This window comes from Aspergillus steynii, assembly GCF_002849105.1.
Source record: "Aspergillus steynii IBT 23096 chromosome Unknown P170scaffold_3, whole genome shotgun sequence".
Classification (NCBI taxonomy): domain Eukaryota; kingdom Fungi; phylum Ascomycota; class Eurotiomycetes; order Eurotiales; family Aspergillaceae; genus Aspergillus; species Aspergillus steynii.
Genome location: NW_020194400.1, coordinates 3,305,797 through 3,322,189, shown reverse-complemented (window position 1 = coordinate 3,322,189; position 16,393 = coordinate 3,305,797). Strand labels below are relative to the sequence as shown.

The window sequence follows — 16,393 nt, the reverse complement described above, 5'->3', positions numbered from 1 at the left end:
CACCTAAAAGCATCCGAATGATCCAGTGGAAATAGTCATAAAATGAAGAGATGGGCACAAAAAAAAAAAAAAAAAAAGTGGGAAGTCGGAAGGTGGTAGGAATAATGCAAGTCAAAGGAAAATAGTAAGAGAAAGAGTCAATAATACATTGATAGAAGTGCAGTCTATTGAAAAACGTCACCTAGCCTCCTCTGTTTCCATGGCTTCTTCGCGCTGCATGGCTAATCGTGCCATGGCGTCTCGCGTAGCAACCTGTGCTTTGCGTTTTTCGGAATCAAGTCCGTTTTCACCGTTCGTGCGAGTACTGTGTGCCTTCGACGATGAAGATTTCTTTTCAGATCCGTTCGACTGTCGAGTCTCTGGGCCACTGGGCGTTTGTGCCATTTCCTGCGCGTCGTTGTCCCCTGTTTGGCCGTTTCGGTTGCCCGTCGACGGGGGGCGAGACCGACTACGTAAGCTGCGTGATCTGGCGGGACGATTCTCCTTGGTGCTTGAAGGCTCGCTGGGAGTTTGATTTGCGGGTGGGTTCTCCCGTTGGGTGCTGCCAATGGCATTCCCGTTCTGCTCGGATAAAGGTGTGGGTTTGGGGGTCTCGGAGAAATCAAGGTTTGTCGCCTGGCTGATAGACTTCCGCGGGCGACCAGCCTTTCTTCTGTCGGCAGCGGTCCCGCTAGATGATGGTCTTTCTGTAGATTGAGATACGCGAGGCCGTTTTGTGACCGCGGGTTGCTGTGTGTTTCCGTTAATAGTAGGCGTCTCGGGGTGTGAAGCCGGATTTTGTGGATGTGTAACTTCGATACGAAGGTTCGGAGAATCGAAAGAGGTGGGATGGTGGGATGAATTGGCGGGGTGTTCAGGCTCCTTGAGGGGGATTTTCACCGGCGGACAGTTCGGCTCAGCTAAAAAATCACCGATACTATCACTGTCGTCGTCGTCATCGTCGAAAGAGTCCGCGATCGGGTGGGTTCGACCCCCGCTCTCGAAATAGTCTGGCAACGGGCGCTTCCTGCTTCCTTGGAGAAGGCCTGGACTACGCACCTGCGAAATCGCTTCATCGAGCTGGGGCAAGGGCGCTGGTAGTCTCCCAGCCTCCTCCATGTATCGATTCTTCATTTTCAGCGCCTCAATTTCCAGATTCAATTTTTCAATCTCGTCCGACTTGAATTTCAGCTCTCGTAAAACGGTCGTGATCATATTGAAGTCGGGGCTAGACGGGTGGCCGACTTCGGGAAAGCGCCCCGGACCATTGAGCTCGATGCGAAGGGCTGTGAAGGCACTTTTCAGCTCGGACATGGTATCGTGGAGATTGCTGACGGAGCTGGAGATGTTGTCGATGCTCAGACCCTGGTACTGAATCTGTTGTTCGACGGAGGCATTGTAGGGATCGAGTTCGTTTGCACCGGCCGGTACCAGCGCTCCGGGCTGAATGGAGGTTCGGTCTCTTTTTGCCGGCTCCTTGGGGGTCGCATTCATCAGACGATCGAGAGCGCCTTCCTTGAACGAAGGCTCGACCGTGCGCATCGTAACGATCTCCCTAAAAGAAACCTTGGACAGCTTCCAGAAGACATTGGGGCTGCGTGGTCCGTCGTTAGCATGCGAAAAGAAATTCCGCAAGTCGCCTCCACTTACCCATTGTCCAGAGCGCACAACACTCCCAGCTTCTGTTGGCAGAGTTTACAGGCGACTTCCTGCAGGATCCGGCCCCGCAGGAGACTCAGGTCCGACGACTGCGGAACCTGCTTTTTCTCCGAGGAGATCGAGATGCGATGCAGTTCGACGCTCAGCCAGCCAGCGGCAACGGAATAGGAATTCGACAATTTCGCCCATTCGTTTTCCAGGGCGGCCAGCGAACTCGAGCAGCGAGAACACTGGCACAGGATGGCGGGGCGGGTGAGTTTCGAGAGATCCATCCTTAGTGGGAGGGTCTGCAACCCACGACAGGACTCGGGTGATTGAAGCTCGTTCGTCTGCAAGGCGCCACCAGATATGTACGGGATAAGAGATGAGGTCAAGGCTTCAACGGCGCCCGCAAAAGTCCAGAGGGATCTCGACTGCTGACTCAGCGGCCGCCGGAACACGCTGGCGGGTCGCGCTTGACTCTTTCCGGCTTGGGCAAAGACCGCCGCACGCGTTTCGCTGGCGTCATTCGTGCTTGCGCCCGTACGCCGTATTACGCGGTGGCCGTATCGATGGCTGCCTCGGCAAGCCCTGGCGGTCGTCTGCCGAGTCACCTGATCCGCCTGTATACCGGAGTTTATACTGGAGCGAACAAGCCGCTCGAGCATGGCGTTTCCACCCGGAGGCTCATATTGCGCCCCAGACTTCCAGAGTTTCCGGGGAAAAGTATGCTGCGTTCACATCGGCTTTTGAACTAGCGCATGACACCAAATCTCGGAGTGGTAACGATCCTAAAATCGCGCATGGAGGGGTTCACCTTGGGTCGTTGCGATTCCACAGCCAGCGCCCCGACGTCTACCATTGCATCAGTGGCTAAATGGTGAAGAATTTATAGCCCTACGGATTGAGTTTACAAGCCTCCGTGGGTGTCATGCAATTTAAATTTCCATCCCAAAACGCTTGTTCAACGAACGGGACCGCTGCCGTGGTCAGGAATCTGTCGTGCATCTCATTAAGCTTTATCGAAGAGCTCCATGCCTGTTTCGTGACACAAACGTCGCTCGGAATCCTTCAGAAAGGAAGATCAGTTCGAGTTGGCGTATTCTCGCATGTCCTTGGGATGGTGCAAGTAATTAAGACTCAGCCGATCTGATCGGCAGTTCTCCGACCACGCGATGTTGACCTTACCCACTCCAGACTAGCGCACTCGCAGGCCGGAGCTTTACCCCGCAGGGACGGATTGGCGCTTACTCCGTATCTCTCGCCGCTCAATCCTCCGGTCATTGGATGTTGGGTCCCCTCTTCCTGGGTTGGTGGCTTAATGAATTCCTCTCTTCGTGCCCTCCTCAGGCCGTTGCCTTTCTCCCGGTCGACCTCTTGCCTCCACAGGTTCAGATACACTCCGAATATCGTCATGGCGCATGTATCCACAGCCTCGAATGGGGCTCATGGCAAGCCTACCACCTGGCACGGGGCTGGCGCTGCCGAGTTTGATTTGCGGAGTGAGTTGTATCACCACGACCCTTTCCGATAATACTATTACTTTTTCGTCGATGATGCTGAGACGTAGGGGCAACCAAGGCGACACAATGACGAAGCCAACCCCCTCGATGCTCGAAGCCATCTGCCAAACTACCCTCCTGGATGATGTCTTCAACGAAGACCCCGTAACCATCGATCTACAGTCATACGTGGCGAAGCGAACGAATCATGAGGACGCCTTGTTGGTGATGTCAGGAACAATGGGTAACCAGGTTGCCATCCGAACCCATCTGGTGCAACCTCCCTACTCGGTGATCTGCGACCAACGCTCGCACATTGTCAACTACGAAGCGGGCGGCGTCAGCTCATTGACGGGCGCCATGGTCCAGCCAATCACTCCCAAGAATGGCGCCTACCTGACCCTCGAAGATATTCAAAAACATGCCGTGCTTGACGACGACATCCATCACTGTCCCACGAAGCTTATCAGCCTGGAGAACACACTGGACGGCATGATTATGCCCCTCGATGAGGTGCGTCGGATTACGAACTGGGCGCATGCACACGACATCAAGGTGCATCTGGACGGGGCCAGGCTATGGGAAGCTGTCGTGTCAGGGGCTGGGAGCTTGCCAGAATACGCGGGTCTCTTTGACAGCGTTAGCCTGTGCTTCTCAAAAGGACTTGGGGCTCCTATTGGTAGCATTATCGTAGGATCCAAGGAATTTATCAAGAAAGCCCGATGGTTCCGCAAGTCTATTGGCGGAGGAGTCCGACAGGCCGGGGTCATCGCTGCGGCCGCCCGAGTGGCTGTGGAGGAGACCTTTGGACCCGATCCTAACGGGCGCGAAGGGAAGCTCCAAACCACGCACGTCAACGCCAAACGAGTCGCCGAGATGTGGACCAGCCGGGGAGGCAAGCTATCGCTTCCGGTCGAGACTAACATGGTATGGTTAGACCTCGAGTCCTCCGGATTGGGACCCAATGATCTAGCAGATATCGGAACAGAGAAGGGGTTGAAATTGCTAGGGGGTCGGATTGTGGTTCACTACCGTAAGTTCTCACCCGTCGATCACCCTTGCAGAAGCGCATGACTTGGTCTGACTCATGCCTGACTCATTCCAGAGGTGTCCGAGGAGGCGATCTCGCGGCTGGGACAAGCATTTGATGCCGCGATGAGTGGGCAGTTCCAGCGTAGCACCGACCAGAGTAAGCCATATGGAAGTAAATAAATTGGTAGTGGTACGTAGTACCTTGTAAATGTCGTGGTCACATCTGATGCATTGAAACGTGCCCAATAGAGCGACGTTTCCTTTCCAATTACGCAGTACTACCGTACGCACCTAGCTCACGAGCCCAGTTAATTAAACTTGTGTCAACTCACCCGGGCAAAGCTTCGATGCTCCCTCGGGCGCATCCATGGACGGCTGCCGTGTGTCCCGGCGGGATCGGGCGCTCATTGGCCAGGCCGCAACAGGGCGCGACGGGCAGCCTCAGGCCGCCTCAGGCACCCACTCGAGAACGCGGAAGCGACGTGCGGTTCAGCCTTGCTCTGGTCTTGTTTCTCCGACGACGCCTCCTCCCAGACTGTCTCGCAAGCCCGTCCCCCGTTGCCGGCTTCCCCCGTCAAGCAGGTCCGATTGCTGCAATTGCATCCCTTGATTGTGCAGTGGATGGTTGATGGGGACTTCGCCAACTGTGTGAGTTTCTTAAAGATCCCTGTGTCCTCTGTTTCTCGACCTGCCCAAACTAACCATCAAGTCGCTCCCTGCAGACATAGCTATTGTTTCAACCCTCCTTAGGCCAAAGCTCCTTTCCTTTTGTCGCTCCTTGTCTCGATAGTCTCGTCCCATGATACCACGTGCCGTGTATGTTTTGATTAACGGTTGGCCATCAGACGTAGGGGTGGTCCAGCCGTCGAGTGTACTTTTACAATCCTCGTTGTACTCGAAGCCGCTGCACAACGTATAGGACTCTCGCATTGGAATATCTTTCTTCCCGGGTGATTTTGGGCTGGTTCTTTGGCTTAATAGAATCCTTTTCCTCTTTTGGGTTATAGCATTTGCACTTAAGCGACTTCCTCGTCGAATATCCTCTGCTAGGCGTCCGTCCAAGCGTCCGTCCCACTTGCTGCTGCAGCCTGCAGTTGACCTGGCCATCCTTATCACTCTTCCTTGAAAGGTAAAGCTGCCGTCGAATCCTGTAATGGATGCTGGCTGTGTACCATGGTAAAACAACTGACAGTCGTGCAGGCACATTCGTGATATGGACGCAGCTTGACGATTGCATTGATTATTCAGCTATCTCTTTCCTTTGCTTTTCCCTCTCCTTCTGGCAACGCCCTGTCAGATACATTGAGCTATTCTCATCCCTGCTGTCTATTCAATCATTGTCTTGTACTTTTTGGAAGGTCATCCTAGGTCGGCTCATCGCTGCGTTGGACGTCCCAATGGAGGCTACCCAGGAATCCACCCAGCCATGCACGGACCCTCGCCGCATGGGCTACCAGAATTCAGGTCTGCATGAACAGGATTTGTCGGACACTATATGTATCTTGCATCCCAGTTCGCCCGCGGCCCATCAGGCTGTGGCGGCCACTGCCGAAATTGGTCCCCAGCATATCCTACAGAGCGATGAGCTCGAGTACACAAGTGCAGATCTTGCGACTTTCGATATCGCGCTGAGACTATCGTCGAACGTTCACGACTTGGCCCAAGGATTCGTCTTTGGCAGAAATCGGCTTCGCTGCGACCTTTTGCTTGCAGCCGACCCCAACTCGAAGCGTATCTCGAACCTGCACTTTCGCATTCACATCACAGAGAATGGGATACTCATGCTCGAGGATCTCTCGACAAATGGCACCATCGTCGACAACTGCCGCCTTCGAAAGAATCAAAAAGATAACAGTCGCATGCTGACAAACGGCTCTGTCATTCAAGTGATGAACGGCGATCAGGCCTCGGAGGAGGTCAGGTTCGTGGTCCGCCTGCCACCCAGAGAGGGGTTTGCCATGCAATACACAGAGAACATGCTCCGCTACTTCGAGCGAGTCCAAAAGCAGCAAACAGGCGTTGTGAAGGCGACGCCTCGACAAACCTCAGCTCAGCCCGTCTTCCCATTTGCGGCGGTCGCGAATACATATGGGATGCACTGGACGGGTGGGTCGATGTACAACGTCACTGGTCAAATCGGCAAGGGAGCTTTCGCAACGGTTTATAAACTCGCCACGAAACAGCATGGAGCCGTGTATGCCGCGAAGGAGCTTGACAAGCGAAAATTCATGAAGAATGGTGTCCTTGACCATAAGGTGGACAATGAGATGAAGATCATGAAGGACCTCAAACATGTAAGTGCATTCACCCTGGGTTATACGTTTTAGGAGGGGTGCGTGACTAACAGTCTGACGCAACAAGCCCAACATTGTGCAATATATCGACCACCACGAACATGACAGATGGATCTACATCATAATGGAGTATGTTCCTGGCGGGGAGCTTTCCACATACCTTCAATCTAGTGGTAAGATTCCCGAGGACATGGTCAAGGTGATCGCCCGCCAAATGCTTCACGCGCTGCAATATCTTCACAAGCGGAAGATCACGCATCGAGATATCAAGCCAGACAACATTTTGATCTCGTCATTGGATCCCTTGAGGGTGAAACTGTCAGATTTTGGGCTGTCGAAAGTGGTTCAGGAGGAAACATTTCTCAAAACCTTCTGTGGTACCCTGCTCTACTGCGCTCCTGAGGTGTACCCGGAGTACGAAACATATCGCCGTGGTGAAGTCAGGAAGAGACGCAGACTGGGTGATCCGTGAGTATTTCCTTCCCTAAATCTTGTTTCAGGAAGCCAACTAATTGGCAGACCCCCCAAACCGTCTCCCTACAACCAATCCGTCGACATGTGGTCCTTCGGTGCCGTTCTCTATCATGTACTTGCTGGGACTCCCCCGTACTTGGGGCGGGGCGATGACCGAGGGGCTCAGATGCTGCGAAATATCATGACGTCCGAAGCCGACTTCGATCTACTGCTCCATGAAGGCGTGTCCGTAGCTGGTGTTGATTTCGTAGCTCGGCTCCTGAATCGCAATCCACAAGATCGCCCCAAGGAGCGAGAATGCTTTCAACACAGGTGGATCGCCAATGTTCCGGACGTGGATGAATATGAAGACGACGATGGCCAGTACAGCGGCCCCGAAGTGCTGTCAGACATCGGCGAAGACTTGGAAGACGAGCTAGATGCATCTCAGCTTTCCATCCACGACGACGATGATGCGGAAGATTTTGAGGAAGTGGAGGGTGATTTGGCGCAGTCAAAGCGACCTAGGATCGAAGAGGCTCCGGTAGATATCCGTTATCCATCTCTGCCCAACGTTGAAAGCGTCAAGGAGCCCCAGGCCGGGAACGACTCCACCCCCCGACGCTTGTTTGGAGAGATCAATCCTTCCGCTCTACAAAGTTCCCACGCCTTGGGGGCTGAACCCGCCGACCTCGAAGGCGACGACAATTTCAGCATCCATGATTTTATTTCTTCAGCCGGTGAGTCGATAATCAGCGGCGGCAAGAGCCTCAACTCCGTTCTGTCCCTCCCGGATAACCCCATTGCCGGATCCGCACCAAGCTTGATGGGAGCTGAGAATCTCGTTGGGCAGCTGAACATGAATTCCGCGCGGCACCCTGGCACATCAACCAACCTTCTCCCGGTCGTCGGGGCACTGGCGCAGCCAGCCAGTGACTGGGTCATAGCCCATGATGTTCCGGAGGCACCCGCGCAGGCTGCTGTGGGCGACGATACCCCCAAGGCATCCAAATTCAGCCGGCGAATTGAATTGCCCATCCCCGACACGGCCAGTGAACGTTCAAGTCCCGAAACCATCGCACAGAATACCAAGGGCAACCCTGGCGCATCTCAGTCAGGCTGGGACGAGGTTTTCGACATCGAATTGACCAATACGATAGATGCCCAAACCGGACAACGACTCCCCGACCCGCAAGACCGCAAAGACCGCGAGCCCTCCACCGAACCCATCCCGGAGCATGCCTTGACCGGCATCCCTCGAGTGGTCATCCAGCCGCACCAGGAACGACCTCTTCTCGGCAAGCTCACGACTTTACCCGGTTCAATATTCGACTTGACAATCCGACTGGAAGATCGAATGACCTCCTGGGGCCGTGGTCCTCAGGCTACGGTATGCCATCCAGACCCCATGGACACGCGGATCCCTGCCTACGCGTTGGAAGTCACCTTCTGGGCACCAGCAATTGAGACTCGGATTGCGGCCGGACAAGCCTGGACGACCGTGCCTAACGTGATCGCGATCCTTTCAACCAAGACCCGCAAATGCATCTGGGTGAACGGCACGGAGCTCCGTCGGGGATCGGAGGGCAGTGGACGGGAGGGGTTCAATTTTGGCAAGCTTTACACGGGGGATGTCATTACCGTCTACGAGCACCGCAATAAGTTCTTGAGATTTGAATGTGAATTTTACCACGGGGACAGTGCCTGCCGTCGGCCCGACAACGAAAAGGGGTTCACCGTGCGCAAGATCCTGATGCCGAAGGAAGCGACCTCGAACCAGCAACCCGGAAGAAAAGATCGATATGAAAAGAAGTAACCGACCGGGGGTGAAGCACGACGACGGATGAATGAATTATTGTTATTATTACTGCGGATGTATTTTGGGTGGATGGTTTCTGGGTAGGGTTTTGTTTTTATCTGTATCTCTTCTCCTGGACGTTGGAGTTCTGTTTTATGACGGGGTCTCTAGAGGGTACATTGCAATGGTTTGGGAAGGATTCGGTACAGGGCAGAAAAGCAGAAAAACCGAAAAAAAGGGATAAAGGAAGAAACATACATAGCATACATTTGATACCAATAGTCAGCGATAATATGATGCATCACTATATTCCACGATGACTGCCTGGGGCATCCGCCTGAAACGTGACCTTCTGCAGTAGCGACTCCATTCTCCATTCTCCGACCACCGATGGATCATGATTTCTCCCTCCGATAGATTAATTCCATTCTGCACCAACAGGAGTCCCTGAACGCCAAGCACAGTGGGGCGGTTCATTTCCAACGCTTTAGCGTCATCATCTCTAGTTTTCTACCCCCACCAATCCTCTCATGCGGCTGTGTCGCAATCTCATTTTTGATTAACTGCTAACTATCTGGTCAGAGGCCATGGTTCATTCCGATAGGACCATGCCGGAAGGATGAATTCACCGGTCAGTCACGAGATAAATGGCTCTTCATTCCGATCCTTTGACTTGAATGTTTCTCGGTTCCCCTAGCGTTCGTCCCACTCCTGGTCCCTGGCCTCGATCGACGGAAACGGCCATCCCCGTTCACGGCCTCCTGTTTAGACGGCCTCTTTTTTTTTTTTTTTTTTTTTTTTCCTCTCCCCTTTCTACTGCGACTTGAACCACCGGCCGCGCAAGTGACCGTCTAACTCCAACGATCTCTCATGGCTTCCTGCTATCCCTATTCCGTCGGGTTGATTTCCCCCTTGTAACACTCGCTACTTTGTCCTTCCCTTCATTTCTCGGCCTGTTTCTCTTTAATTTCTCTCCTTCGCGGCCTCTCTCCGCTCCGCTGAAACACCCGTCGCCAGTTCCAAGACCTCTGGCCAGCTAGCTGCCTGTCTATCGCTCCCGCACGTCCGTGTGTCCTTCAGCGACATCCCTGCCGCTTCCTTCCCCCGCCAATGTCCCTCTCGCGATCGCCGTCCCCCCACCCGGGAGCAGGCTGGTCCAGTCCGGGCCTGACCCCGGGCAGCGGGAACTCGACGCCGCGTAATGGGCTTCTGTCGCCGACTTCCTTGGGTCCGGGTGGGATCTCGTGGGCCGCCGCCAAAGCGAAGAGCGAAGAAGTTCGCGGGTATCCGTCATTTTCGACGAGGAACAACGGTTTCTTTTCGCGATCGAAACGACAGCTGACGGCCACCTTGCCGCGATTTCGGGGGACTTCGGGATCGCCAGACGGTTATTTCGAGAAGAAGGATGCATACTATGATCGGGGTCGGGGTTTGTCGTCTGGCGCATATTGGCGCTCTTGTGGGTTTGGTCGGACCATGATGCGCCGTCGCAGGTTGCGCTTCTTGCTGGCCCTGGTTTTAGCGGCACTGGGGTATCTGTGTTTTTGGACGTGTATGTGATTTGACTCGTGCGTGTATTGCGCATTGCGCATAGCTGACTGATGGCTGCAGATTTTCTCGAGCGCTATCGGCGATCGCCACTCGGAAGAGGACACAAGTTCGTGGTGATTCTCGAGTCGAATGTGGAAGGCGGCGTCATGGAGTGGAAAGGAGCCAGCGAATGGGCCGTCGAACGCAGCAGTATTGAGAATAAGAAGCGATACGCGAATCATTGGGGGTATGAGTTGGAGATTGTCAACATGCTGGCCAAGAAGCGATATTCTCACGAGTGGCGCGAAAGCTGGGAAAAGGTCGATCTTATTCGCGAGACCATGCGCAAGTACCCGGATGCTGAGTGGTAAGTGTCTGGCTGTCGTTCCAGACTATGAATATACTGACTGACCATGATTTAGGTTCTGGTGGCTGGATCTTAATACGTGGATCATGGAGTATTCGTACTCGCTCCCCAACCATATCTTTAAGCGTTTGGACGAGATTGCATACCGCGACATCAATGTGTACAACCCGTTAAACATCTCGCACCCGCCGACAGGTGCATACCTTGACGACGTTTCCCGGTCGCCGGACGGGGATCAAGACCCATCCTCGATCCATTTCCTCCTGTCACAGGATTGTGGCGGCTTCAACCTGGGTTCCTTCTTTGTGAAGCGCTCCCAGTGGTCGGATCGGCTGCTGGACGCCTGGTGGGATCCCGTCATGTACGAGCAGCGGCACATGGAATGGGAGCACAAAGAGCAGGATGCGCTGGAGTACTTGTACACGACCCAGCCGTGGATCCGCAGCAAGTTCGCCTTTCTTCCGCAGCGGTTCATGAATTCCTTCCCTCCCGGAGCATGCGGAGACGGAGATGACCCGGATGTGCATTACCTGGAGGGTGGAAGAGACTTTGTCGTCAACATGGCGGGCTGTGATTTCGGCCGCGACTGCTGGGGCGAGATGTCCCAGTATCGGGACTACAGCAACTGGCTCAACCGGTCGTGGCGGGAACGTACGGAAGATTCGATGCATGGCCTCTACGACTGGGTTACTGGATGGTTCCAAGGTCCAGAGTCGCAGCAACAACTCGCCTGATTCAACGATATGATACGTCCATCGGCTTCTTGAAATGTCTTATTATTGATTTCCCTACCGAGTTTCGGACCGAATAGTCTCGGACTCGAATCCGCTCGGTGGGTTTAGCTTGGCGATATGCGGAGTATTTGGACAGTTTTCTTTTCTTTTGTTTTCTTGCTCTTCTAGACGTGGCTTGCACTTGATGTTCCCCAAGTTTCAGGAATGATGATTTGGCAAGGCGTTGGGACAATTGATTTGACTTCGATTGCACTTGAGTAATGCATACCATCAGCCCAACATACTGAATAGAATCCGAACATAGTAATCAGTGACAACAGTAACAATCCCCAGTACTTTCACAACCGAATACTCTATAAGTAACTACTAACCAGGTGGTAGTAGTAGTTGGTGTCCAAAACCAGGTGCTGCTGACTAATCCACCCTCGGCTGCCTCAGGCACCAACAGGACCCGGACTCCGACCGCCCAGAGCGACGCACCAATCACAGCGTCTCAATTCCGTCTTAACCTCCGGCCTTCGACTGGACGACATCAGAAACCAGCACCTTCGATTCCACTCCTTCACCACCCGACTCAGGCTCCCCCGACTCAATCGATCCACGCTCCTCTCGGCATCTCCGGCCCAGCATCTGAACCTCCGCCCTCCTCCAACCCAGCAAAATAAACCGCAAAATGCCTACCCCCGAATCCGCCTCCTTCCTGGCCAAGAAGCCCACCGTGCCCCCGACCTACGACGGCGTCGACTACGAGGACAGCAGCGCGGTGCACAACGCCCGGGACGCCATTATTCGCGAGCAGTGGGTGCGCAGCATGATGTCTCGTCTTGTGGGTGAGGAATTGGGCAAGTGCTATGCGCGCGAGGGCGTCAATCATCTTGAGAAGTGTGGGGCTTTGAGGGGTGAGTATTCTTTTTTGGTTTTTGTGGTTTTGCTTTCTGGTTTTGGAGACTGGTTTTGTGATGGGTATGGGTTTGGGTGTGTTGATTTCTGTCCTTGGGTCTGAGGAGATTCTGTGGTCTTTGCGGAGAGGCAAGATCAGACAAGGCAAGAGGCGGATAGGAACAGTCTCACAGAACGCACCGCAATGGAACCAAAACGCTAACCCCTTCTGTCTTCAGAAAAATACTTCGAACTTCTCAGCGAGCGCAAGATCAAGGGTTACCTGTTCCAGGAGAAGAACTATTTCTCGAACGAGAAGTCTGCCTAGACACGCCGTCACCTACCACCGACATAAATAAAAAATACTTTCTCAACCCATCGTGTCTACCAATCTACCGTGAGATCGGATCGAGCCGGGGCTGGATTTAGAGAATCGGCATGACTTGAAACTTGAACTTGAAACTTGAACCCCGATTTGTACTTTTTTTTCCCTAACCTTTTTTTTTACCGTTTGTTATACATGGGTTGCTCTGTGGGTATATCTATCGATTGTGTTTTTTAGCTTGAATCGATTGTCTATTTTTTTTATCCTGTTGGTTTTGGTTTTGACTCTGCTTTTTTGGTGGATTCCGGGGTGGACGGGTTTGATGGCTATGATAGAGGTCGAGGCGCTGTTTGGTGGCTACTCGAGGTAGACGTCGAGGCGCTCTGAGTGACGTGGATTGCACGGAGTGTATGATATGATGATTTATGTGGATTGGTATGTCCAGTTGCTAAGTATTCAAGATCAATATATCCAAACGAACAGGATTGTCCGAGTCCATCCGCCGAGATGCAAGACATCCGACTATCCCAACGGGTATCAAATCTCCAACATTCAATATCCAACATCAGTAATAAGTGCTGGTGCTCTCGCTGCGCTCCGGGAGCCCTCCCGGCGTGAACGCATGCGCGTTCTCACGCGGCGATTCCTCATCGCTATCCTCGACGTCGCTGCCCGGCGCAAAGTCATCTTCGGCCGGAGGCGCGCGCATACCGGCCAGGCGGTCCTCGTCCAGCGACGGAAGCTTGTACGGAGCCGGCGCGGAATGGATATCTCGTCCGGAGGGCAAATTGGCCAGCAGATCTGCCGACGGAGGGATCAATTGCGTGTTGATCTGCGGGTGTTAGCATCCTGCCATCTCAACCATCAGACGAGAACATACCGTATCATTCATCCTCACCCACTTGACCTCCAACATCTCGAGGACTCTCCCCTCCTCCTCCCTACCCGCTTGATCTCCCGGTCCCAGGTCCCCCTTCTCGAGCTTCTCAACGCTCCGACCCCCCGCGTCCTTCTCCATGCGCCTCTCCTCCCGCCTCTCCATCCACCCCTGCTTCAACTTCGACAATCCCCGACTCTTCCCTCCATCCTGACCATCCCCTACCCCAGCCCCAGTACCACCACCAACAGACCTAGTCCCCATCGCCAACGCCCCCTCGCCGCCCTCAACCACGCAATCCCCTCCCCAATCTTCCCCGCCAGTTCCGCATCCACGCCGAAGAACCGACACGCCCGCGCGCGCGCCACCCGGCCCAGAACACGCACATAGCGCAACAACTCATCATCCAGGGCCGCGCGACCCTGACCGCCCCCACCGACCGCCCCCATCGCCGCAGCGCTCTGGTCCGCATACTCCGCGGCACGAAGACACAGGCGCGCGAACAGGTGCGCGCGGACCTTGGGGATCTCGGGCGCGCGCACCATCCAATCTTTATCGTTGGGGTTGCGGGCCTGGATGCATGCCGCGACGTAGGAGTCGTCTTTGAGGACAGCGAGGAGCGTGGCTTCTGCGAGGGCGAGGGATGAGAGCGCGGATTGCGTGCCGGGGTTGAGGTCCGGGACGGAGAGGAATGCGCGAGACCCCCCGGCGGACGGGGAGGCGGCGAGCGAAGCATGCAGGGCCGAGGCTTGCAGGAGGTGCTTTGTGGCGGTTTGGATGGCGGCGGTGCGTTGCTCCGGGGTTGGAGTGGTGGGCGCGTACAGGGAGCGGGTGACGGTGGAGTGGGCGAGGTTGGACAGGGCGTAGGCGAGGGTGGAGATCACGAAGGCGATTTCGGCGTCGAGGCCGGGGAGGCGCAGGCGGCCGGAGGAAGAGGAGGGGGAGGAGCGAGAGGGTCTCGCGCGTAGGAGGGAGGGCAGGATGGCGGGGGAGGAGAGCGTGGGGCGCCATTCGCATTCGAAGTCGGAGTGTTGGGCGACGGCGATGGGTTCGGATTGCAGAGATGGAGAGCCAGAGAGGCCGGCGGAGATGGCCTGGAGATACGGCAGGTAGTCGGAGGCGGCGGTTATGACGGTCGAGAGATGCGAGTCTCGTTGCGCGCCGCGGGGCAGGCGTTTGTGAGCCTTGAGGGCGGCGCGGAGAGCATGACGGGCTGTGGAGGCGGATTGAGGGAGGGACGGATGAGTGCTGGAGGAGAGGAAGGATTGGAAGGAGAGATGGGAGGTGGTGGGGAGGGTGAAGGCGTAGACCATGATGGATGAGATGATGATAGAGAAAGAGAGAGGATTAAACGAAGTTGATGTTGATGTCACCGCAGCCAAGAAGTTCGGCGGAGAAACCCCAATGACAGCGTCTAACATTTGCTGATATATACAATTTGGCATTAGCTAGTATAAGGGCTTACAGTTGTTTTTTATTATTCATTTTGATTCTTACTTAGATTCAATACTAATATAGATCTAATACACCTTGTCGAGTGACCCTCCGCCGTGTACGGTATCCTGCCCCAGAGGGCTTCAAACAGACGAGTCAGCACTCCTTATGTACAATATCTGTCCGTACTGCCGCTAGTGTGATCCCTTATTGTCGTATATAACACACGGAAAAGGGATAATGATATAGGACTGGAAGATCGGTAAATATGTGGTCTGATTGGTAGGACTTTGGTAAAAGATAGATAGTCTAAAGAAGTAACATTTGCCTTTAGAGTATCCTTTATGCCAGGCCTACCTACCGCGAGATATCAGCAGTCTCTATTCTCCCAGTCGTATAGAGCGCGAATAACTTCTCGCGATAGTCCTCCGTAGGTTCTCAGCAGTGGGAAAGACCCGCCCTGGGTGTCGAACGCATATTGCAGCATTCTGCCGTGTGGCCTCCCTGTACCACGGCGGGGGAGCCGAGGAAGAAGGTCAGTCGGGGAGGCTAAATAGCCTTCTCCCTCCTGTAAATGTGATTGATCGTCTTGTCGAAATAAGAGCTGAGCCGTTCAACTCCGTCCTCCACAGCGGTGTGCTCCCTCACACATCCATTCCCTCCGCATCCGACAAATTGCTCGGCGCACTGCTGACGGCAGAAGAATCGCTTTCCGCCAGATACGGCGCCCTCGACCGGACCTGCGTGCCCCATTCCTGGATACTAGGCACCCCGCCCTCAATCACGACCGGGTGTTCCTCGGCGCTCTTCCCCAGCACTGTGCCGGCATACCGGGACTCCTCGCCCGTCTTGCTGTGCTTCTTCTTCAAAGCCGTCAGGTAGTCTTCCTTCTCCAGGGAATCGGCATCGACCACGTCGCCTTCGCTGGGCACAAAGCCCGCAATGCGTCGAATTTCGCGGTTCGCGGGGCCCGTGAACCACGCCAGAAAGCCCTCCAGGCCGCGAATATCTTCCTCGTTTTGCCAGTCTTCCTCCCACTCTCGGAGCTGGGGTCGCAGGGCGCCGGCGTCTTGCAATGCTTGGTAGATGTCCTCGAGAACGGGCATGGGGTCGCTGGGGTGGGCGTTGGCGGCGTGCGCGGTCGCAGAGGAAGCCAGGATCATCATGTAGCGGGCAGTGAGGTCGGCGATGGTGTCGACGACGGACGGTCGCGTGGCATGAAAGCCGGCAGCTCGTAGGATTTGAATGATGGGCGGACGCAGGAGGGCGTTGTGTAGATTTGCTCCGGACATGACGGGCGCGTCGTGTGTTTTTGCTGGTTGAGAAGGCGGAAAACGGATAGCCAGGGAGAGAAGAATGGTGAGCAATGATGGAAGATGGAAATCGCAGCAGACAATCGACGCAAGGATGGGGAATCAACGAGAGGTGCAGCAGCAGCTGGCGACCGACGAGTGTTGAAGAAGGCAAAACGTCTTCGGCGTTTCTCCGCCTTTCCGCCTTCCGCTTCACGGGACTTTCTCTTTCGTCCTTCACTTCACCTTCACCCTCACC

General features: G+C 54.7%; 7 protein-coding genes across 7 annotated transcripts; 4 read left to right on the top strand and 3 right to left on the bottom strand.

Moving 5' to 3' along the window:
* Positions 1 to 58: 58 nt before the first annotated feature.
* Positions 59 to 1,982, bottom strand: P170DRAFT_382068 (uncharacterized protein). The gene is made up of 2 exons (XM_024845594.1): positions 1,630 to 1,982; positions 59 to 1,573 (listed from the first exon to the last, which is right to left on the bottom strand). Exons 1-2 carry the CDS (start codon positions 1,908 to 1,910, stop codon positions 178 to 180), a joined length of 1,677 nt encoding a protein of 558 aa, XP_024706288.1. The 5' UTR covers positions 1,911 to 1,982; the 3' UTR covers positions 59 to 177.
* A 1,049-nt stretch (positions 1,983 to 3,031) lies between these two features.
* Positions 3,032 to 4,331, top strand: P170DRAFT_446157 (threonine aldolase GLY1; the record flags this gene model as incomplete). The annotated part of the gene is made up of 3 exons (XM_024850772.1): positions 3,032 to 3,119; positions 3,199 to 4,152; positions 4,225 to 4,331. 3 exons carry the CDS (start codon positions 3,032 to 3,034, stop codon positions 4,329 to 4,331), a joined length of 1,149 nt encoding a protein of 382 aa, XP_024706287.1.
* Positions 4,332 to 5,548: 1,217 nt separating this feature from the next.
* Positions 5,549 to 8,714, top strand: P170DRAFT_353951 (serine/threonine-protein kinase; the record flags this gene model as incomplete). The annotated part of the gene is made up of 3 exons (XM_024844003.1): positions 5,549 to 6,445; positions 6,513 to 6,913; positions 6,965 to 8,714. 3 exons carry the CDS (start codon positions 5,549 to 5,551, stop codon positions 8,712 to 8,714), a joined length of 3,048 nt encoding a protein of 1,015 aa, XP_024706286.1.
* Positions 8,715 to 9,470: 756 nt separating this feature from the next.
* Positions 9,471 to 11,636, top strand: P170DRAFT_455295 (putative alpha-1,6-mannosyltransferase subunit). Its single transcript, XM_024851515.1, has 3 exons — positions 9,471 to 10,248; positions 10,308 to 10,593; positions 10,649 to 11,636. Exons 1-3 carry the CDS (start codon positions 9,807 to 9,809, stop codon positions 11,325 to 11,327), a joined length of 1,407 nt encoding a protein of 468 aa, XP_024706285.1. The 5' UTR covers positions 9,471 to 9,806; the 3' UTR covers positions 11,328 to 11,636.
* Positions 11,637 to 11,860: 224 nt separating this feature from the next.
* Positions 11,861 to 13,025, top strand: P170DRAFT_436062 (putative NADH-ubiquinone oxidoreductase 12 kda subunit). Its single transcript, XM_024849073.1, has 2 exons — positions 11,861 to 12,226; positions 12,446 to 13,025. Exons 1-2 carry the CDS (start codon positions 12,001 to 12,003, stop codon positions 12,532 to 12,534), a joined length of 315 nt encoding a protein of 104 aa, XP_024706284.1. The 5' UTR covers positions 11,861 to 12,000; the 3' UTR covers positions 12,535 to 13,025.
* A 71-nt stretch (positions 13,026 to 13,096) lies between these two features.
* On the bottom strand, positions 13,097 to 14,721 carry P170DRAFT_425274 (pH-signaling protein PalC; the record flags this gene model as incomplete). Its single annotated transcript, XM_024847623.1, has 3 exons — positions 13,097 to 13,363; positions 13,412 to 13,629; positions 13,662 to 14,721. The coding sequence occupies 3 exons, from the start codon at positions 14,719 to 14,721 to the stop codon at positions 13,097 to 13,099; spliced, it is 1,545 nt and encodes a 514-aa protein (XP_024706283.1).
* Positions 14,722 to 15,486: 765 nt separating this feature from the next.
* P170DRAFT_355309 (Bromodomain associated domain protein) lies at positions 15,487 to 16,134 on the bottom strand (the record flags this gene model as incomplete). The annotated part of the gene is made up of 1 exon (XM_024844083.1): positions 15,487 to 16,134. The coding sequence occupies one exon, from the start codon at positions 16,132 to 16,134 to the stop codon at positions 15,487 to 15,489; it is 648 nt and encodes a 215-aa protein (XP_024706282.1).
* Positions 16,135 to 16,393: the final 259 nt, after the last annotated feature.

What these genes read in the sequence shown, in the direction of transcription:
- P170DRAFT_382068 (XM_024845594.1), bottom strand. Translation starts at nt 1,910, where the DNA reads ATGGATCTCTCGAAACTCACCCGCCCCGCCATCCTGTGCCAGTGTTCT. An exon ending in TTGTGCGCTCTGGACAATGG is followed by an intron (nt 1,574 to 1,629) that starts GTAAGTGGAGGC and finishes CGGACCACGCAG; the next exon opens with CCCCAATGTCTTCTGGAAGC.
- P170DRAFT_455295 (XM_024851515.1), top strand. Translation starts at nt 9,807, where the DNA reads ATGTCCCTCTCGCGATCGCCGTCCCCCCACCCGGGAGCAGGCTGGTCC. An exon ending in GTATCTGTGTTTTTGGACGT is followed by an intron (nt 10,249 to 10,307) that starts GTATGTGATTTG and finishes TGATGGCTGCAG; the next exon opens with ATTTTCTCGAGCGCTATCGG. An exon ending in AAGTACCCGGATGCTGAGTG is followed by an intron (nt 10,594 to 10,648) that starts GTAAGTGTCTGG and finishes ACCATGATTTAG; the next exon opens with GTTCTGGTGGCTGGATCTTA.
- P170DRAFT_436062 (XM_024849073.1), top strand. Translation starts at nt 12,001, where the DNA reads ATGCCTACCCCCGAATCCGCCTCCTTCCTGGCCAAGAAGCCCACCGTG. An exon ending in GAAGTGTGGGGCTTTGAGGG is followed by an intron (nt 12,227 to 12,445) that starts GTGAGTATTCTT and finishes TTCTGTCTTCAG; the next exon opens with AAAAATACTTCGAACTTCTC.